Below are 23091 nucleotides of genomic sequence, written 5' to 3'. Positions count from 1 at the left end.
AGGGACTGCAGAGCAAAAGTGTATAGATCGGACACTAGTGAACTATATTTGTTAGTATTGATTCTTCAGTTTTATCCTACAGTTATGTCACAGGTGAGCATAATCTCTCTATATGTTTGTGGTTCTATGTAATCTTGTGGATGCTTTCCCTCTTTCTTCTTAGCATAAAAAGTCATTTCCTCCCTTCCTTATTGCATATTTAAAGACACATGAAACTTTTTTTTTTTTTCTTTCATAATTTTACATAGATAATTTGGTTTTAAACAACTTTCCTATGCACTTATCTAATTTGTTTAATTTTCTTGGTATCCTTTGTTAAAAAGCATACCTAGGTACCCCAAGGCAAAACATGCAGTGATCTGAGATGTCATCGCAGAAAATGCAGCATGTCTGCAGAAAGAACAGGACACATGCAGGAATTGTTAGCAATTTAACTTCTCGGTACTGCTCCACATTAGGCTGTTCTCTTCAAACAGAGCTGTTCTCTGGCTGCACTGTAGGTGTAAGTTTTCCTTATTACAGTTCATCCAGAGCAAAGTGCTGTTTTAAGTGAACAGTGAAATATGCAGTAGCGCTGCAAAGCAGTAGTGCATTGATTGACTGGCTCTCAGAGATTGATTCAAGCCCTTCCTCTAGCCTATAACTGTCTGCAAAGCTGTTTTTTTCTGAATGTAAGACATTTGTATGAGCAATGTACCTTTTTAATTACTACTTCTATGTTAGACTATGTCTGCAGCTAATTTGCTATGCAATTTTCAACTACTGCACTGTATTATAAAACTTTACATATTGCTTTATTCTCCATTTAACCAACACATTGCAATTGAACTGGTGCTTTAGTGTAACTGCCTAATTTAAAATTAATTTTGATTTAAAAGTGACCTGCAGAAAAATTTTCACTAAAAAAAATCTCATTGCAGAAAGTGAAAAAAAGTTCTGCCTCTGGGCCTAGGTAGCCTCAGGAGCTGCTGATTGGTGGCTGCACATATATACTGCATGCTATTGGCTACCTCCCATTAGTGAATTGTTACTACTTCAACAAAAGATACTAAATTAAATAGAAGTAAGTAGTAAAGTTTATCTAAATCATGATTAAAAAAAAATGGGGGTTCATGTCCCCTTAACCTGATAAAAATGAATCATGCGTATAAAGGTGATAATGTCAATGTCACATATGCATACAGCAACCTTTTCATCCATGAGCAGAGATTATCACCTTGCTTGTGGGGTAATCCAGAGAAACATTTACATGCTCCTGTTCAAATCTTGCAGGGCAAAATTAATTGATCTGTGAAGTTTAGTCTTTAGTGTATGACTGGTAGCTTCAAGGGTTGTTGAAGTGATGGTAAACTTTAAATGTTTTAAAATAAGGTCCAGAACCTAACCAATATTTTAGATGGACTTTAATGGGACATTAAACACTACATGTTAGATAGAATGATGCATTCAAAGAAAAGATTAGTCTGAGGATAACATGTAGATTTTTTGTTTTTAAAGTCTCATTAGCTGTTTAGCGACAAAATAAGTGTAAAGTTATTTTTAGTGTCTATAAAACAATGGGAGCTGCCATGTTGTAACTTAGGTTACGTTATCTGCTGTGGCAAATTAGGGACAGTTATAAATAGGTCACTAGAGTGTGCAGCCAATGATGGCTGTGTGGAATATAATGCATTTCCATTTCTAATTTACTTAAATGCTTACAATTTCAGAATAGAATTACAGGAATAGGCGACAAAGCATATAATGAAATTATAGAGGTTTTTAGATATCTATATATTGTATATTTTTATATTGTATTGCCATCTCAAAGTGTTTAATGTCCCTTTTTTAATTGATCACTTCTACTGAAGATGCACTGTAACTTACTTTTTAATCTAGCTGTTCCATTCAAATACCCCGCACTCAGGCCGTCTACTTCTAAACTCATACATTTTGGGAGCTAAAACATGTAACGTTTACAATCACTTTAAAAGATCAGGCTTTTAAAAGGGATATTTAAACTCTCAGATGATCAATTTATTTATAACTGTTCCTAACTGGCCCTCAGGGGAGATAAGATCAGGCTTTTACACCTAGGATAAGTTACATGGCTGCTCCTATTTTGTAGGCTACAACATTACACTTACTAGTTATAACATTGTAGAAATGGGATTTAAAAATGTATATCCACATATTCTCAGGTCAATCTTTGTTTTCAACACTTTATTCTATCCAGCACTTATTTAGTGTTTAATGTGCATTTTCACAGTGACCTCTTTAGTATTAGTAAACTTGTTCAAAATCTAATATCCATCACAAAAATGCAGGAGGCAGGGATTTTTTGGTAGTATTAATAAAGGGCAATCAAGGTGTTTAATTATTGCTTTCAAATAAACACAGATGCATTTTCTTTTTTATTAATCATATGCAGGGATTCATTTGACAAATGTAAAGGGAAAGGCTGCAAGGAGTAACAGGTGCAATAGTGGAAACTCTTCATGTGTTAGGAGTGCCAGGGGGGTGTATAGGAAGGAGATCTCATTAACACTGACAAATGAGAAGGGAGCAGAAAGGCCAGGAGGTCAGTTGAGTCTTTACTTATAGAATATCAGTATCTTGTAATATGGAACAAAGAGCATAATTTATTAATTCAGACAACCATAATATGATCTTAATTGACATTTTTCCTTCAGTGAAACTTGAGAAGCCTTCAGAGGAAACCTTGTAAATTGAGCTCTTTTTTTTTTTTTTTTTTGTAAGAAGATAAATCTTTAATCTATGATTTTTAGATATGTGGGAATTATGGTTGTTCAAAACAGTTATTTAGAGAAACTCTACATGAGATGTCTATGTGTCTGAAGATATTGTTTGTTATAACGTTTTCTTAACAAATGAGCAGAGAGGGGACATTGACATTATCTCTGATTTGCAGATAGCACATGCACTGTGTGTTTTGGTAAAGATGTCGGTTCATTTAAATATCAGCCAAAAATTGCCTCATATGCAGAATTATCTGTCCAGGCATCGTGTGTACTTCACATTACACTCCAAAAAGTACCCGGACAGAAGCCTGATGATGGCTTCTATACCACCTCATTAGTGTGTGCCCCTCAGCTTCCTTGGCACAGTACTTAGGGTTGCCACCTCGGCCGTGTTTTCCTGGACACTTATGAGTTACACATGCTGCAGGGTGTTCAGAGGGAAACATGCATTGTGCTGCTGGACAGCAAAAAAATAGTGATCCTGGACAGCATTATTCATGTTCCTCCCTGCAGCATGTGTAACTCATAAGTGTCCAGGAAAACATGGCCGAGGTGGCAACCCTAACAGTACTCCATTTTAGCTTTTTCTGTAATGTGCTATAATCTGAGGTGAAGTGTTGGTGCTGTATACTTATATTCAATATGGTTGCTGAGTTTTAAAGGAACAGTATACACCAATTTTCATTTAACTGCATGTAATAGACACTACTATAAAGAATAATATGCACAAATACTGTTGTAAAATCCAGTATAGAACCTTTTTTTAAAAAAACATATTAGCTCCCATTTTAGAACTGTTGATGAGGTTAGGCTGGGACACCCAATTAAAGGGGCTCAATGGCAGACCCCCCCCCCCCCCCCAACCCTGCATACGAAAAGACCCATTATACAAACAGAAGCAGTCTGAAATCTGTATACATCTAAAACTTTGGGGCTTGGTTAGGAGTCTGAAAATCAGCACAATGTTATTTAAAAATAAGCAAATCTATACATTGTTACAAAAAACACCCCCAGATGGGCTATGGAAATGGATCATCAACAATACATTTATGCAAAAAAAAAACTATTTTACAATGTCCCTTTAAATGTACCTACTGACCCCCTCCCACCACCCATGCTATTTAGTTTTGTGGACAACTTTTGCATCTCCATGTATTTGGCCTGATTTATTAAGTGACAGCGGACAGGGGCTCACCTCTGTGGTAGGAAGCAGTGGTCTGATGACCGATGCTTGATAAATACTGACTGCAGGTTCTCATTAGGGGGCGAACGGCTTGATAAATCAAGACCTTTATTGTCTTGGACCTCTCCTGCTGAGATGCAGAACAGGGATCAGTTTTTCTAATGATTTAGAACTTCTCTAGTTCCTGTTGACCAGTAGTTTGACCTCTAACACTGACCTTGTAAATCGGTTGGCAAATCAACAAATGCAAGAACAAGCACTACTGAATCCTATAATACTATGAACAGGCGTAATGATTTATGGATAAAGAGCATTTGATATAACCATTAGACTGTCCTACTGCAGAAAAATTTGAAGTCCCTATTTCATTATTGGATGCAATTTTTGGATTCAAGATCCTGTGTTCTGGTGCTGCAAGCTCCAGATCAGGACACAGTGTCTGGAGGATATGTGTGATTTCATCCCTGACTGGCTGTGTACTACTTGGGAGCTGCAACGCTTATGGTTCCTGAGCGGGATTTACCTCTGTTTAACTTCTCTTGTGGAGGTTAAAGTGACAGTCTACTTATTATTAATTATTTAAAAAATGGGGGTTGACAAACCCAGGAGCCAGTTTAAAAAGATAGGTAATCCGTTACCCATTCCCCAGTTTCACACAACCAACGCTGTTGCATTTATATACTTGAAAACCATTACATGCTCTAATTAATTGGAGCATGCCCTTTTTAACCCTCCCCCAAACCAGAACTAGTTATTACTTAATTATAGGATTTGTTGAGATAAAATAAGTAAATGTGGGGTACCATTATGTTAAGTTGGGGCTTGTTGGACCGACCCATTTTTGGTTCAGCCACCTGGGTTGTGCTTGCTGATTGGTGGATACATTTAGACACCAATCAGCAAGCGATACCCAGGTGCTGAGCCTAAGCTTGAATTCAAATAAAGACTCAAAGAGAACAAATCATTTTTTATAATGGGAGTAAATTAGAAGGTTGCTTAAAATTGCATGCTCTATCTGAATCAAGAAAGTGTAATGTTGACAAGACTATCCCTTTAATGTCAAATGTGTTATAAGAAAGAGGCCCCTTACCCCCTGCTCTTCGATATTTAAAATATAACTGCAGAATCTAAACAAGACCTCTATTGTGTGCAGCTAATATTCAGTCATTGCCAATAAAATTAAACATTGTGACTTTTTTTTTTTTTATTTCTGCGTTTTTATTCACCCTCCTAAAGCTCTAATCCTAGTGTCTAAATGCCTAAACTTGTGATCTTAATATAACCATTCATTAGTGCTCTATATAAAGACTTTCAGCAATAAAACATGATTGATGAAGTGACACACCCTCGTTTTCATTGAAGTTTATTTTTATTGTGTAGATGGCTGAAAATGAATATCTGGAAGGAAACTCTTCATCAGTATTTGTACAGTTGCAGGAACCTTTATAGTAATATAGAGGTGATGGGTAGGAGGAGACTTTGGCCATTTGCAGTCTGCCGTCAGGTGTAAGAATGTCACTCACCATCTTAATCATAGGTTAGGATGTGACATGTTGGTTCTTTGTTAAACAATGTGTGAACCCTAGATTTTACACTAACTGCCAACCCCTGCTTCTTGCTGCTTCATCAGGGAGCATGTCACATGCGCCCTTGTTACTACTTAAAATTGTCTACCCATACCTGGTATGTTGCGCACTCATTAATTTAAAAAGCTTATGCTTCTTAAAGGGACAGTCTAGTAAAAAATAAACGTTCATGATTCAGAAAGGGCATGTCATTTTAAACAAGTTTCCAATTTACTATCAATTTTGCTTTGTTGGTATTCTTAGTTGAAAGCTAAACCTAGGTAGGCTCATATGCTAATTTCTTAGCCCTTGAAGGCCGCCTCTTTTCTGAATGCATTGACATTTTTTTCACAACTAGAGGGCATTGGTTCATTTGTGCCATATAGATAACCTTTTGCTCATGTCTGTGGAGTTACCTAGGAGTCAGCACTGATTGACTAAAATGCAAATCTGTTAAAAGAAATGAAAAAAGGGGACAATCTGCAGAGGCTTAGATACAAGATAATCACAGAGGTAAAAGGTGTATTGATATAACAGTGTTGGATATGCAAAACTGGGGAATGGGTAATAAAGGAATTTTCAATTTTTTTTTTTTATTTTTTTTTAAACAATAAAAGTAATGGTGTAACTGTCCCTTTTTTAAATAGACATTGTACCACACAATTTACAAGTTCTAACAAATCGGAGATGTCATTTTGTAGCATGCTGTCTCTTTAACTTACATCCTCTTAAAATTAAAGGGACAGTTCACCCAAAAATGGTCTCCCCTTTAAATTGTTCCCAATGATCCATTTTACCTCCTGTAGTATATTAAATTGTTTACAAGTAGCTCCTTTACCCCTATTTCAGCATATGACATAGCTGACAGCCTGTGGTATCATAACCTATATTACAAATATTTTTCCTGGAGTATATGCTATTGACAGACTATGTAAACACAGCCAGCAGAAGAAATTGCAGTCTCAGTGGGTTGCAGGATAGTTTAACTAATAAAATGTTAATTTTCCATTGTCCTTTCTAAGTATTGAGCTTTGCTTTAGAAACATATAAGATAAGGAAGCAAGTCTGTGTGAATATAAGTGATAACATAATGAGATCTGATATTAGCTTGAAGCGCAACCCATTGTAATAGGCTGTGGTTTAAAAGCAGAAAACAAGCTAATTCATATACGCAAATAAACCTGAAAATGCAAATTCTCAAAAATGTTATACTCTGCAGCTGGTAAAACAAGTCATTGAAAATACATTAATTGCAAAACAATTTTACGGTGTACTGTCCCTTTAAGAAAAACAGTAATGTTTCCTTTGAAACTGTAAAATGGGACAGCTTGAGGGGGGTGGAACCAAGTGTAAAACATCAGTATCTTATGCCACTGAGGCAATATTTACATGTCAAAATAACATACATGTGACCTAAAGATAGTTTTATATCATTTTAATACTTTTATATACATAGTATCCTCAGACAGGACAGTAATAAACTAGCATTTGCATTTTAGTACGCAAAAGCCAAACTAAAGACAGAAGATTATAACTTGCATGTGGTGGGGGGAGGGATTCTGAATTTGTTAATTTGTACCTAATATTATAAGCACATTAGAAACCCTCTTGTCTGTCAAGATCATTGGAAGCTTCTTGCTGGACAGGTCCAAAGAACGGAGCCCTAATCTTGTTGTGGTATTTAATCTGTTTTATGTATGTTTTTATTCCATGAATCAATATCATTGAGTATCTATTTTCCTGTAAAGTGCAATGTAAATAATTCTATCATTTATATAATGCAGATGATTTATAATATAAAGAAAAATGAATATTTTTTTTTATAATGCATCAACAGATTCTGTAATGTTTGACTTTTTCATATGTAACTTTTAATCCCTAACTATTAAAGGGACAGTATACTGAAAAATAGTTTTTCGCTTAATGTGTTTACAATTGCTTTTTTTACCAACTGCAGAGCATTTTTTTTTATGAAAAATAGCTTTTTATGTTTTTTTGTGTATATTAAAGCTCTGATTTTGTGTTTTGAAGCCACAACCTAATAAAATGGGTTGAGCTTGTAGGTATAATCAGATCTCATTACTGTATCACATTGTGCACATATACCTGCTTCTTTATCTTATATCTGTACATAAAACAATCACCAATACTTGGAGAGAACAATGGAAAATCAACATTATATTACCTTATCTATTCTATAACCCACTGAGAGTGTAATTTCTTCTACTGGCTGTGTTTACAAAGCTTATGTATAGCTGGGACCTGCGGCCACAAACTTTCGGAATAGGTGGGGATACCACATGCTAAATCAAAAATTTCAAATGCCAATATGAGGGTAAAGGAGCTACTTGTAAACAATTTAATACACTCCAGCAGGTAAAGTGGATCATTGGGAACAAATTAAAGGGAAGAAAATTTTTGAGTAAACTGTCCATTTAAACTATAGTGATAATTTACACACACACTGTTGTATATAGTAAAATGCATTTCATCATGATACTAATTATTCAAGAGGATATTTTATGTATTTTCATGCATGAAATGTGAGATTTATATTGTCCCATGACAGTCCTGTTAGAGTGTGTGTACAGTCTCACCTAGGAACTTTGTGGATTAAAATGCTGACTGTAGTTTAACCTTTGCTGTGTACCCATTTGTTTTGGACACATCAGACGTTTTCTTTGTATGTTATGAGGGTTTCGCAAGAAAATGTATTCCAAATTACATCAGCTGCAGTTGTGCACTCTTGGGTAATATTTTATTTATTTTTAAATGACTCTATACTCCAAAGCTTTCTCATCTAAATGTTTTCCGTTTTTTTTTTTGGCAACTTTTCCCTAAGGGCTTACTGGCTATCGGTGGAACTTTTTTTTTTTTTCTTTCTAGTGCAGACCCTTTTACAAAGACTGAAACCCTAAAAGATTTTAAAATACTATTTTTATTTTTTTATTTTTTGTGTAGCAAGTTCCCTTGTAAGATGCTGGGAAGGGATTGTACCAGTCTGGAGAGAAGGTGCTGTACAGTGATATTATTTTTATTTTATTATGTTCCCTGACTGAATAAAGTCTGGGAAAACTTTAACAAATAGACATTTTTTACATAGTTTTGAAACAGCTGATGCTATTGGGATAATAAAAATACCCCTTCCTTAAAGGGTCATGAAACCCACCAACTTTCTTTCATAATTTAGATGGAGAATCACATTTAAAAACTTTCCAGTTTTTTTTCTGTTATCAAATTTTGCTTCATTCTGTTGAAGGAGCAGCAATGCACTATTGGAAGATAGTTGAACACATCGGGTGAACCAATGACCCTATGCATATATACACAGCCACCAATCAGCTGCTAGCTCCTCCCAGCAGTGCATTGCTCTTCCTGAGCCTACCTAGGTATGTTTCAACGAACAAAGTAAATAGAAGTAGATTTGAAAGTATCTTAAAACCGTATGCTCTGTATGGAGGGTAAAAGATTATATTTTCCTTGTGTCTCTTTAACCTGCAATAATGTTTGCAATTGGATGGAACAAAGCTCCCGAAAAAGTTTCAGACCAATGATCACTTTGATACAAATCAGCAGCTGCAAGTGTCATGTGACGTGTCTGTAAATTGTTGTAGCTGTCTCTGATGGGGAGCACTTCACAGGCTGAGCCCAGCACACGAAGGTCACCGTGACAAGAATGAGCTTGTCTCTCTAGCTATGCAGATATTGGCTCCGCTGTGTTGTGCATTACAATCTCTTCAGTTTTAAAATGTCACCTTGTTTTGTTTATAAATTCTGTTAATAATTAACCTGCATAAAATCTCTATGCAGAGTTCTCACTGGTTAAATATGTGTGAAGAAGAACATTAAGGGGACGTTTAGAATGGGTTATCAAGTTTTCCTTTTTAAAAGGACACTGCACTCAAGTTTTCCATCATGCTTGTTAAATCGCCCCTCTGTTAGTGAATAGAGACCCTGCCTCCGCAAGCATAAACGCAAATTAAATATCTGCTTTTTGGTAAAGCTAACCTAATTTGAGTGCAATGTCCCTTTTTAAAAGGACAGTGAACACCTTGAGATTTTATATATTGCCAAGTTGTTTCATTACTCATAACTGGGCATTTTTGTATTTGTCATTAATGTTGCCCTTTTCATGTACATTAGCTCTGAAAATTAAGAAATTCTAAATTTTTAAAACTTGAAATGCATCTTACTGACAAGGGAGGCGAACTCTGCTACATATATCCCTTATTGGCTTTCTCAGAGAACTGCAACACAATCCATTTTATACTAACTTTGACAGCGACTAGCTTTGTTTGTGGACTAAAGCCCGGATTGGCTCATCAAGTGGTGAGTGGAGTTTGACTATTGAAAACTAATTGCAGTAAAAAGAATGTTAATTTGTTTTAAATATGTTGAGTAGGTTACGTTTTTCTATAGCAATAGAACTTGTAATTACAAGGTATTTACTGTCCCTTTAAGGGGTTCCCTTGTGCTTTTGCACAATGTGCATAATTGTGTATATCATTTGGAAATTGCTCGTGGGTTACAGTTTTTTTTTTAAATTTTTTTTTTCTTCATTTTCTGTGGGTTTCTCTCAGGTTTCAATTTGCCTATATATTGAAGTAATTGTTTGCTTTATTTCTAAGCAGCATGGTGGTTCTGCTGTATCACATGTTGGCTGTGGCAATTTCACCATCTGTAAATGTCACACGGTTTTTAAACAGACGGTTGATGGGTGTAACCTTTTAACTGCCTGATAGGTGCTCTGCATTTTTTTTATTTTTCCTTTTCAGTTGTGAGTTTCTTACAGCACCACCGATAAGTGAGGAAGCTGCACAGTATTATTTGTCCCTTATTCAGGGCTCTGACTTTACAGGGGACTACTACTAAGCCATTTCTGAATAGAAGGGTATTCATGTTGAGTACATTCTTCAAGAAATGAACCTCTGGGCATTTTAATTTAAATTGGATTCATTATATTTATATTGGCTTTTACTAAACTATTTTTGTGATCACTGTTAATTTTTTGTGCTGTCTTTTTCTTAGCATGCAACTGTAGATGTAGTGTGATAACATTTCCTGAGTGCTCCATCTCAGAGAGAGGCTGCATCACCACCACCACTCGTTAAAGGGATGTTAACCTGTGTGTTTCATTCTTATAATAAAAAAGCACTAAGCTGTGTCTTATACATAATAGAAATAACTGCAATATGTATTCATCTTGTTAAATGGATTTTACATTTTTATTTTTTTAACTACATTTGTGCTTGTCATTTACTTCCTGTCAGCCTTCCAAGGAGGAGGGGCCTCTAAAAGAAGATTTATCTTAGCCTTATGACAAATCTTCTAGACTGTTTGCTAGTAAGGGGTCGATTTATCAAGCTGCGGCGGACAGGGGCGCACATACGTAGTTAGTCTCTGGTGGGCTGAATTCCACTGCCGGAATTCAGCATTGCACACAAGCGCTAATTTGCACTCGTGTGAAACTCCGTGCACAGCCAATCACGCGCGGGCAGGAGCTTGTCGGACGAGCCCAGGGAGATTGAAATTCGCCACCTAAGAGGTGTCAAAAGGGTAGGAAAGCAGCGGTCTGTATGCTGCTTGTTAAATTCGAAGTGCAGGCTCTCTTGTGAGAACCTGCGGTCGTAGGCAGGCAAAGCCTGACGATGGGGTTGATAAATCGACCCCTAAGTGAATAGACTAGATAACAGGAAGTCAGACTTGCTCATGCCTAGATCAGTCAGAATGTAACCTAACTTTTAAAGAAGTCAGCTCCCGTATGCAAGTAAGTTGTGTGCTGTTTTTTACACAATCTGTTTCTTTTTAGGTTTAATTTTGATTTAACATTCTTTTTACCGAATGATCACCATTTAATATCCATTTCTTGCAAAATGAGCATAACTACTCACGGAGTGGCTGTGTGTATTTTGCAATCTTTAGAGCATTCACTCTGCAAAATTGATGCACAGATATTGGTTGATCAGTGCAGATATTCTCTCTTAAAGAACCACTAAATTCAGTAGAATTGAATAACTGAGAAATACACAATAAAATACAATGCAATATCACTTACTTTGCCAGAAAACATCCTACTGCACATTTCAAATTCAAACTTCAAATGTAATCCAATTTTTTCCTCCCCTATATCATTTGACGGCCATCAGCCAATCATAAAATGCATATATGTATACTGTGCACTTCTGTACAGGCTCAGTAGGAGCTGAAGCCTCATTGTGCATAAACAAGAGTATGTATGTATTTTTACACACTATACCAATCGCCAGCTGCCTGGGTGCAATATGTTGCACTCACAGGACTTTCACAAACCATCAAAAAAATTATTGGAACATTTTCGAGGATGCAATCCCCTTCACCAGCATGTCAAAGTGAACAAAACACACAATATTTATAGTGATTACAACACACCAAATCTCATACCTTCCTACCATCCTAGTGGCGCCAAACAAATGTGTTGGCATGCACATTCGCGTTCCACTGTCTCGTGTTACCGGAAGTGCACTAACGTCACAACCGGAAGTGTGTCAAACAGTGCTATGTAGCGTATTACAACGTACCTACATAGAATCACAATAAATCTAATCTATACATCGACATTACTTGGCTGTCTAGACTTGGGAACATGTGTAGCATTGTGTTAAATGGCTCGTGTTGTGCTGTGACAATTGCGCAAACCCTTAGATGCGGCTTTTTCTGTGTGCCCCCGGTTTGTTTACACCGTAACCATGGTTACGAATCACACGTCTTTTATAATACATCTATACAATGTATCTACAGGGTGTGCAACAATTAGTGATGACTGTATCACAGTGAAGTATATACATTTGCTTATTCTAACTCCCCTGTGTGCACATATCGAACTCTATATAGAAAGGTCTCACATTCAACACACACCAACAGTGTCCTATTCAGAAACGTGTCCAAATGGTCAAGTTAAAAGCGCATAATTGAAAAAGCAAAGATATTGTGTTGAACGTGAGCCATCTTAGCCTTTGCACCTAAATTGTAAGTATACATGTCACCTACTTTCTCATAGCATAGAACTAGCACTTATAAATCGTTCTCCCAAGTGATATATACAAATTGCATAAACTCCCAATGCCAAAAGCAATAATAAAAAGTAACACTAAAAAACAGGAAACGCATCGCAACAAATAAAAACATAAACAAAAAGACTCTACTGCCTTACATCATAAGTTAGACATCATTGTCATTTTCAAATGCATGGAAATATTTCTCTAACTCTAATATGGCACTATCGCTACTCCCAACCTGGGTATCCTGTATGCGGTTATTTTGATGCTTGACGTCATAGAGGCTATATTGCAACTATGGTTTGTTACCTTTTTAGGTATATTCTAGTATGACAACTCATACCAACTTGTATGTTGCATCATTATGACCATTCCGAATACTTAAAACACCAAACAATGGTACTATATGTTGCTATACAATTAGGATATCAGTGATACACCATAAAACCAACTTAATTCAGGGATCTCATAGGTGCAATAGTTAAGTGACCCTTCTCATGAGTCATTTCCACATGACAAAGGTGCAGAACATTCATCCTTGTTATGAATGGCCTGGATGACATACCATCCCACTAATCTATTGACTGGAGGATACGCACCCCTGGTTTGTAGTAACCTTCCCATAGTTAAAAGTCCACCATAGATATAGATATTGATAGATCTATCTCTTTGTGTGTGTGTGTTTTTTTTAATTCTTTTATTAGGGACATGGCACCTAAAGTTTCTTTCATGATTCTGATAAAACCTAAATTTTTAAACAACCTTCAAATTTAATTTTTTTTCAAATTTGGTTTTATTCTCTTGGTATCCTTTTGAAGTGGTAACAGTGCACTACTGGAAACGCATTGGATGAGCCAATGTCGACATGTATATGTGCAGCTAGCTCCCAGTAGTGTTGCTGCTACTGAGCTTACCTAGGTATGCTTTTCAAAAGAATACAGAAAGCAGCACATTTGTTAACAGAAGTAAATTCTAAAGTTGTTTACAATTGTGTGCTGTATCTAAAGCATGAAAGAAAAAACGAGTTTCAGGTCCCTTTTTTTTAAATTTTAGAAAAACTTAAAGGGACAATCAAGTCAAAATGTAAACGTTTATGATTCATATAGGGAATACAATTTTTTTTAAAACTTTCCAATTTACTTTTATCAAATTTGCTTTGTTCTCTTGTCGGTTATAAGCCTACCTTGGTTTAGCTTTCATGCTGATGTCTAAGCCATTGAAGCCACCTCTTATCTAAGTGCATTTTGACAGTTTTTAACCGCTAGACACTGCTAGTTTGTGTCATATAAATAACTCCACAGGAATGAGTACAATGTTATCTTATGAGTCAGTACTGATTGGCTATAATGCATGTCTATCATACGACCTGATAAGGGGGGTACTCTGCAGATGCTTAGATACAAGGTGGTTAATCACAGAGGTAAAAAGTGTATTAATATAACAGTGCAGGTTATGCAAAACTGGGGAATGGGTAATAAAAGGGATCATCTATCCTTTTTTAAACAATACATTTTTTTTTAAGTAGACTTGTAATTTTAAGCTTCATTGATTTTTCAATGGGTATCTGGTTTCAGATGTACAGGTATACCTCGCTTTACAGCGCTTCACTTTACAGCGCTTCGCTAATACAGCGCTTTGTGGAGCTGAAGTTCATCCTCCAAGGATTTTGAAGCAGTGCTGTAATCTTCGCGAAATTGCGAGAAAAGTGACTGGCACCATTTTGTTATGCACAGTTCACTCTGTTTACAGCATTACACTGCAATCTGTGTCTCAGTGCTATAGTCTGGCAAATTTTACTACAGTAATTGTCACTATTTTACAGGTACAGTTATTATTGAATACTAATTGAATACTGTTCTGTGCTAGTGTTAAACTAAACGTAGCACTATTGCACACCTAATATGTTAGTTCAAACTTGTTTTCAAGACTTTAAACACACTGGCAAGTGAAAAGAAAGCCAAAACCGCCTGTTTTCACTTTAAGGCGGTTTTCACTTTACAGCGGGGCTCCGGTCCCTAACCCGCTGTATGAGCGGGGTATACCTGTATGTTTATGCTTCTATCTGTATCATTTGTTTCATATGCAGCTTTGCATAAAACTTAGTATTTGTAATATATGCTTTTATTATTTTTCTATAGCCCCCCCCCCTCACCTTCTGTATTATGAGTCTTATTTACCTGTGTATCTGACACACAATATCCCGAGGGAATGGTTTAATATAGTAGTCAGCTGTTTATGCAATTACTGTTTACTCAGCTGCTGGAACATAAAACCTTCACGTTTGGAGTCCTCTTGCTGAATAGGAATAGAAAATGATGCTGTTCTTCCATGTGATGGCATTATGTTTTGCTTTTTATAATTTGTAGTGAAAGGCTTGGAATTAATTTTTAATTTTGTTTATGAACAAACCAGTGCCACTGAATTGGCTAAAACATGAAAATAAATTAGTGCTTCCTGACTTTTTTTTTTTTTTAGTAACATTGCTGTTCCTTTGTCAAAATCTACAAGCGATTAATGATATGAAAGTCTAAAATAAACTGTCATGATTCAGATAGAGCACACACTTTTTATCTAATTTACTTTGTGTTTTTTTGGTATCCTTTGAATCTACCTAGGTAAGCTTTAAAGGGATATAATTGAGGGGGAAAAAAGGAATTGCTTGAATGTAGTAAAGCATTTTAATACAGGTGGCCCTCGTTTTACAACGGTTCAATTTATACCGTTTCAGAATAACCTTTTTTTTCCCCAGTCATGTGACCGCTATTGAAAAGCATTGAGAAGCAGTGCATTTATTAAAATAGCCAGTAGGTGGAGATGTCTGCTTGTGTTGCAGCAAAGCCAAGCAAGCTGAAATTGATCAGTTTAACCAGACCTGAGCTATCGAGCAGATTTCAAAGGAACAAGATCTTTCTGTCTAACTCAGTCCAGATTGGAATGCATAAAAAAAAGAACTGTTTGCAGAAAAATGCAAGTGAACTCTGTGTTGTGTGATTATTTTATTAGGTTTATAATGCTGTCTAGCATTTAAAGTCTTCATTTCAAAGCTTTAAAAATTATGTATTAGGTGTTACTTATGACAATTTTGAGAGGGGCTTGGAACCTATCTCCCTCACTTCCCATTGACTTACATTATAAACTGGGTTTCAATTTACAACCATTCTTTCTGTAACCTAACCCCGGCGTAAACTGGGGGCTACCTGTATTGGACCGTTGCATTCATATTACTATTACTGCTTGAACATCTCATCTTGAGCCATACATGTGCAGCCACCAATTCATTTCTAGCTCCCAGTAGTGCATTGCTGTTACCTACCTGATTATGCCCTTCAGCAAAGGATACCAAATGAAAAAAGTAAATTTTACAATACAGGTGCATATTCCAAAATCCAATCTTTTTTCACTAATTGGTTAAAAATGAGTTATCAAAAATGACTCCCTCCCCCCCACACTCCCTGGAAGTCACAAAAGTATTAAAATTTATATAAAACTACATTCAGGTTGCAAATATTGACTAAATAAAATATTGTTTACACTTGGTTCCAGTCCCTATCCAAACTATTCAATTTTACGGATGCAGATATTACAAAATACTAACCTTTTCCGCTCCCAAGCAGTTTGGATAAAGGCTTGAGTCTCTAAAACATTATATTCTGTCTGAACCATGGGAGATTTTGTTTATTTTTAAAATATTTTTAAACTAAGCCTGGTTTTGGCAAATGAGGGAGCCAGGTAATCACATGACCTTTTCCTTCTGGCTCATAACATTTTGGAAATCCTTAGCATTTTTTTACATATTTTTAAAGGGACATGAAACTCGCGTCAGATAAAGCATGTGGTTTTCAACCACTTTCCAATTTACTTCTATCTAATTTTGTTTTGTTCTCTTGGTATTCTTTGTTGAAGTAACATACTATTGTATGCTGTTTTTTGCAATAGTGTTCCTTGGTAACTGCAAAGTCATTAAACACATAGCTAAAGCCCTTGCTGGAGCCACAACATTACAGCTTCTGAGGAGTCTACAGCGGACTATTGGAGGCTGCATGTTTGTTACACCTGATTGACTCAGTTTGCAATGTGTTGCAGCTCCAATAAGGAGATTTAGCTATATGTTTAACCTCATTGTGGGGGTTCAGCACAGTTGCTGATTTGAGGGGGCATTGAGGTATCTAGGGCTAAGTGCATGATTTTTGTTGCCAAGAGACACCAGCACAAAAATAGCAAATGGTTACTGATAAGAAGGTTTAGTTAGTGCTATCTGCAGGTTCCTTTTTAAAGCACTCTGATTTAACAGGTGGAGAGCACTCTTCTGTTGGCCTATTTAACTTTCTACTGTGTTATAACAGTTTGACAAACTCACAAACCACTGAGCCTGGTCCTTGATTAGAGGGGGAAAAAAATTGCCCCTGGGTTGAAAATGTTGTAGATCTGTTTTAAATCATTTGGTGGTCTCTACACTTTACTGTGCCTGGTGTAACTTGCATGAATTTCATCCTCGTGATTAGATCACTACGTTTTGGATGCAGATGTCACATGCAGGTTTTTGTTTATAATTTCCAGAGGATTTTCTCACTGTTTGGAAAACAAACCACATGTGCTATTCTTATATCTTTATGTATATTAAAATTACTATTTTTGCTTCTGGATGGGGACATTTTATTCCTTAAAGGGACATAATACTCTGCTAAATCACTTGAAACTGATGCAGTATAACTGTAAAAAGCTGACAGGAAAAGATCACCTGAGCATCTCTATGTAAAAAAGGAAGATATTTTACCTCACAATTTCCTCAGCTCAGCAGAGTAAGTTCTGTGTAAAAAGTTATACTCAGCTGCTCCCAGCTGCAGGTAAAAAAAGTGAAGAAATGAACAGCAGCCAATCAGCATCAGCAGTGCTGAGGTCATGAACTCTTACTGTGATCTCATGAGATTTGACTTAACTCTCATGAGATTTCATAGTAAGCTTCCTTTACCTGATTGGTGAAATAATATGAGAGTGCACGATGCTCATCCCTTCAGTTGTCCCAGGACAAACACACTAAAATGCTGCTTAGAAATCCCTTACAATGGGAGGTGGCTACTGAGGAACTTTTGAGGTAAAATATCTTTCTTTTTTACATAGAGATGTTCAGGTGATATTTTCTAATCAGCTTTTTACAGCTATGCTGCATCACTTTCAAGTGTTTAAACATTTGGGTATTATGGCCCTTTAAGTAGGTACATAAAACCCAAAAATCTTTCTCCTCATTCAGAGCATAGAAAAACAACTTTTCCCGTTTACTTATCGAATTTGCATCATTCTCCTAGCAGTGCATTTTTTTCCCCCCTGAATCTTCCTAGGTATGCTTTTTCAACAAAGGATATCAAGAGACTGCAAATTATTTAAGTAAATTTGAAAGTTGTTTGAAAGTTTGTGCTCTATCTGAATTGTAAGAAAACATTTGGGTTTTTAAGTAAAGACATTGTTTAGGTTTTATAATATAAGATGATGTAAGCTTTAAATGACTGTTTATATACAGCTCTGTGTTGTTTTTTGTTTGTTTTTGTGTATTCCCCCACCCCCTGTAAATAACATCAAGCAGGTTCTCTCACTACCATCTAGTATTGGAATTTTGAGGAACCAGAGTTACAAATTGATGATTTTTGCAAATGTGGTGATTGGACATGGTTTTATTTAAGTGTATGCATAGCTGGAGCGCATCTACTTGTTTGTGGGACATTTTGTGACCCAGTGTAATTTTTAGCAACACATTTGTTTAACTTTCCCACAGCCCTTAGAACTTAATTCCTTTTAATAGTCTTGATGGCTACTTCCCTCTGCTCACAAATAGATACCAACGTGAGCACCTCTTTTACACAAGTGATCTCCTGACCCCTATAGTTATTTTGCAGGCTTCTGTAACTATAAGACGACCACCACACACATACCAATAAACAATGTAAAGTCCTGTTTCAGATTAAATTGAACTAATATACTGTTAGTTGGGTACTTCTTTCTAATGCTTGATGAAGTAGCTAGAAGATGAGTATTAATAGAAAGTGCACAACTGACACTGGCATATCTTAAGAGCTTTTATTGTTCTGGCAATAGATGCAAACATGTAGGCCTTTGATAACTGTGTGCATTGAATTGTTATTACGCCTACTAGGGCTGCACGATTTGTTGCGGTTTTAAACCACGATTAATCGCTGCGGTTTTAAAACCACAAGAGTATTTGATTTTTAGCCCCACCCATTTGACGTCACCTATGACATACAGGATGGCTGCCGACTTGCGCTGTGGCTGATGCGGGTTACAGGGATGGGGCCAACTTACCGGGGAGAGCTGTATACCTGTGTATATACTGCTGTATTTAGATGCAGGTACTGCTGCATACCTGGGTATATACTGACTGGATTTAGATGCAGGCACTGCTGTATACCTGGGTATATACTGCTGGATTTAGATGCAGGCACTGCTGCATACCTGGGTATATACTGACTGGATTTAGATGCAGGCACTGCTGTATACCTGGGTATATACTGACTGGATTTAGATGCAGGTACTGCTGCATACCTGGGTATATACTGCTGGATTTACGTGCAGGCACTGCTGCATACCTGGGTATATACTGGCTGGATTTAGGTGCAGGCACTGCTGCATACCTGGGTATATACTGGCTGGATTTAGGTGCAGGCACTGCTGCATACCTGGGTATATACTGGCTGGATTTAGGTGCAGGCACTGCTGTACACACACATGGTTTGTATTTTTATTCTCTCAGTGTATTGGACATTGAGAAACATGTACATTAAGATTCTTTAGTCTTAAATACATTTTTTTTTTTAATTGAAAAATTAAGGTGTTATTGTCATTTATAAGAAAATGGCAATTAAATCGCAATAGCGTCCCCCTTCCCCATATCGCCCAGCCCTAATGCCTACATACTCTTGTCCAATTAAAGATCCAAGAGTCTGATACATGTTTAACCTTTCAAGCTCCCATGTTGTGTTTTACCTCTTAACTGTTCCTTATTCATGTATTACTTTACTTGCTAATATGAGAATTCCAGGGGCTTTTCACTTTTTAGAATCCCATGTGCCAACAATGTGTTTCTACTGCAACCTTTGGGTACACTTGCCATACTTTCACCAGCTTTGCTGCAGAGTATTGTTTAATTTAGGACTTGGTATTTAAAGATTGATACACCTCGTTTCAATGAGCCATGAAAGACAAAATTAGACATAATAGAGAGATGGGATTTTGTATTATGGTCAATACTTTGGCACTGAAGGGGTTACTTTTTTTATCCTCCTGCTTCCCAAGGTTTGAAAATACTGTATTGGGGATCTCTGAGGCGTCCCCTGCTTTGTCGCACTTTTTGTTTTTCTAGTGTGAAATGGACCACATTTCCTATGTCTTATATAGATGTTGCCAGTTCTTGGCCGTTTATGACATGTGTGGTGATGTCACAGGCAATAGGGAAGTGCTCAGTGTTTCTTCCTCATTGCTCTGAACCTTACATCATGTCACTTATTTGAAGTGGCTTGTAAAAAAATATTATTTTTTTTTAAGCATGGAGACTTGTGGTCACAGTAAAATGTCAGTCACCTTTGAACAAACCAATAAAAATGGGGTCCTACGAACTAACCAACAGACTTTGAGAAGGGGCTTTAACAGGGCTTCCATTTACCCTTCATACACCATGTAAAGGGACAGCCATTGCCACAATCGTATCCCAATTAATCTACTCCCTGTAAGTTTATGGCAATCAAAGGGTAAGTGTTATCTAGCAGTGTTTTTAACCCTCTAAATGCCCAGCATGTTCATGGACTGAAGTTTAAATTGTCCTACTAATGTTTATTGACTAAGTGCCAGCTCACTGATACTGCTATATTTTCAGGTCTAAACTTGCCTTACTTTGCTGTGTTGGTTTCTGTGTAATCTGTTTTTAACCCACTTTTTTTTTTTTTTTTTTTTTAAACTAGCTAAAATATAAATATATGCATGCTTATGGTTTTAATATTGATATTCAAACTTAGTTTGTGCCCTGATTATTGGGATTTTAATGTGTCCATAGAAGTAGTTTTTCATGTTTTAAATAGCGCATGTGATCTTATACAACGTTGCAATTGATGTAGCTCTAATTTGATTTGTTCTCAAACCTAGGTATGCTCAGCAATACACTACTGGGAACTAGCTGGTTATTGGTGGTTTATATTGATATGCCTCATGTTATTAGCTCACCAGATGTTCAGCTAGCTCCCAGTAGTGAAGTTTTGCTTCTTTAAACAAAGGATATCAGGTGAATGAAGTAAATTTGATGATAAAAGTAAACTGGAAAGTTGTTTAAAATTGTGTACTACCTGAACCATGAATTAGAGTTTGTGTTTTTATGACCCTCTTAAAGGGACAGTAATATGAAAATAATACTTCAGACAGCAGTATTACAATACAATTAGTAATCAAAAGAAATAATTATAAACACAATAAAATAAGCATGCAATTTTGAAAAAAACTTAAATTTACTGTTTGAATCATGAAAGTTTAATTTTGACTTTGCTGTTCCTTTTAAGAAAAAATAAACCTTTTTAAAAATGAGAAATTTGTTTTTGAATGTCTAGTGGATAGTACAAATGTGCATTTTGTTTATCCCCTATTAGGCTGAAATTGACTTTTTGTTTTTGATTAATTAAAAATATTTTCTGCTTAATTTTTATGTATCTATGCGCTCACACACAAAAATATTACTATAGTTTGCTAGTCAGTGGTTAAAAGCGACTAGCCCTGAGGGAAATAGTTACTAGTCCACTAAATGTTAAATATAGAGAAAAATCCGTTTTTACTCATCTGGGACCAGTGGAAATTACAAGCCGTATTTAAAATAAATAAAAATCTATCTATCCTGAGACACAAGATACAAAAATTGCTACGAGTTTCAGGATGTAATTTCAGCTGTAGTTAATTTCTGTATATTCGTCATTTTCAGAAAGTTTGTTTTATTTTTATTTCAAGAGGTTAAACACTTCTGGATTTAAAAGAAACAATTGGGCAGATGATATGTGATCAGCTTGCAGCCACTTGTACTGTAGATCTTCATATGTTAGGAGCACAGAACAGCTGTGCTGCATGCGACTGGATGGCCGTGGTCTGCGCCTGCCATTGTGTTGGGTATAAACTTGCAGCATCATTTTGGATAATATAGCAGTTTGTTCATTCCCCAGCTGTTCTCGTCTTCTGTCTGCAAGCCGACCAGCTGCTGCTAACTGGTGCGCTATTTAACCATATGCCAATGGAAAGGGGTTGCAGCCTTTTTAGTTGCACTGTTTACTAAAACTTACTCCAAGTACAAATGACCATTTTTGGGAAAGCAAGTTTTAGTAAATTTTGGATGCCAGGTTTCTCGAACAATATATTTAGAGACTCAAACGTCGGATGAAGCATGCATTTTGTAAGTGACTTTGTTTACTCCTATCAAATTAACTTTGTTATTTTGGTATCCTTTGCCTAAATAGGATCAGGAAAAACATTGCAGCTAGCTGGTGATTGGTGGAATTACACATGCATCTTGTCATTGGCTCACAAGATATGTTCATATGGAGCATTGTATTTTTGCAATTTTGGATGCCTTTGGCACAATAGAATCCTTTTTCTCCAACATAGGTGTGTCCGGTCCACGGCGTCATCCTTACTTGTGGGATATTCTCTTCCCCAACAGGAAATGGCAAAGAGCCCAGCAAAGCTGGTCACATGATCCCTCCTAGGCTCCGCCTACCCCAGTCATTCTCTTTGCCGTTGTACAGGCAACATCTCCACGGAGATGGCTTAGAGTTTTTTTTAGTGTTTAACTGTAGTTTTTATTATTCAATCAAGAGTTTGTTATTTTGAAATAGTGCTGGTATGTACTATTTACTCAGAAACAGAAAAGAGATGAAGATTTCTGTTTGTATGAGGAAAATGATTTTAGCAACCGTCACTAAAATCCATGGCTGTTCCACACAGGACTGTTGAGAGCAATTAACTTCAGTTGGGGGAACAGTGAGCAGTCTCTTGCTGCTTGAGGTATGACACATTCTAACAAGACGATGTAATGCTGGAAGCTGTCATTTTCCCTCTGGGATCCGGTAAGCCATGTTTATTACGATTGTAAATAAGGGCTTCAAAAAGGGCTTATTAAGACTGTAGACTTTTTTTTGGGCTAAATCGATTGATTATTAACACATATTTAGCCTTGAGGAATCATTTTATCTGGGTATTTTGATATAATAATATCGGCAGGCACTGTTTTAGACACCTTATTCTTTAGGGGCTTTCCCAAAGCATAGGCAGAGTCTCATTTTCGCGCCGGTGTTGCGCACTTGTTTTTGAGAGGCATGGCATGCAGTCGCATGTGAGAGGAGCTCTGATACTTAGAAAAGACTTTCTGAAGGCGTCATTTGGTATCGTATTCCCCTTGGGGCTTGGTTGGGTCTCAGCAAAGCAGATACCAGGGACTGTAAAGGGGTTAAAGTTCAAAACGGCTCCGGTTCCGTTATTTTAAGGGTTAAAGCTTCCAAATTTGGTGTGCAATACTTTTAAGGCTTTAAGACACT

At 36.6% G+C, this 23091-nt stretch overlaps 1 protein-coding gene across 14 annotated transcripts in view; it reads left to right on the top strand.

Moving 5' to 3' along the window:
* SVIL (supervillin) overlaps positions 1–23091 on the top strand; it is a 766609-nt gene that overhangs the window by 5759 nt on the left and 737759 nt on the right. For 12 of the 14 annotated variants that reach the window (XM_053713892.1, XM_053713883.1, XM_053713888.1 and 9 more), the window contains exon 1: positions 9657–9818. The exons of the other annotated variants lie outside the window; for them this stretch is intronic. In XM_053713892.1, coding sequence (XP_053569867.1) covers positions 9672–9818 — 147 coding nt within the window. In that variant the 5' untranslated portion in view covers positions 9657–9671. Of the gene's footprint in view, positions 1–9656; positions 9819–23091 lie in introns of those variants that run through there. 14 annotated transcript variants of the gene reach the window in all.

This window comes from Bombina bombina, chromosome 5 (genome assembly GCF_027579735.1).
Source record: "Bombina bombina isolate aBomBom1 chromosome 5, aBomBom1.pri, whole genome shotgun sequence".
Classification (NCBI taxonomy): Eukaryota; Metazoa; Chordata; class Amphibia; order Anura; family Bombinatoridae; genus Bombina; species Bombina bombina.
The sequence above is the reverse complement of the archived record's forward strand: the minus strand, read 5'-3'. Positions and strand labels throughout refer to the sequence as shown.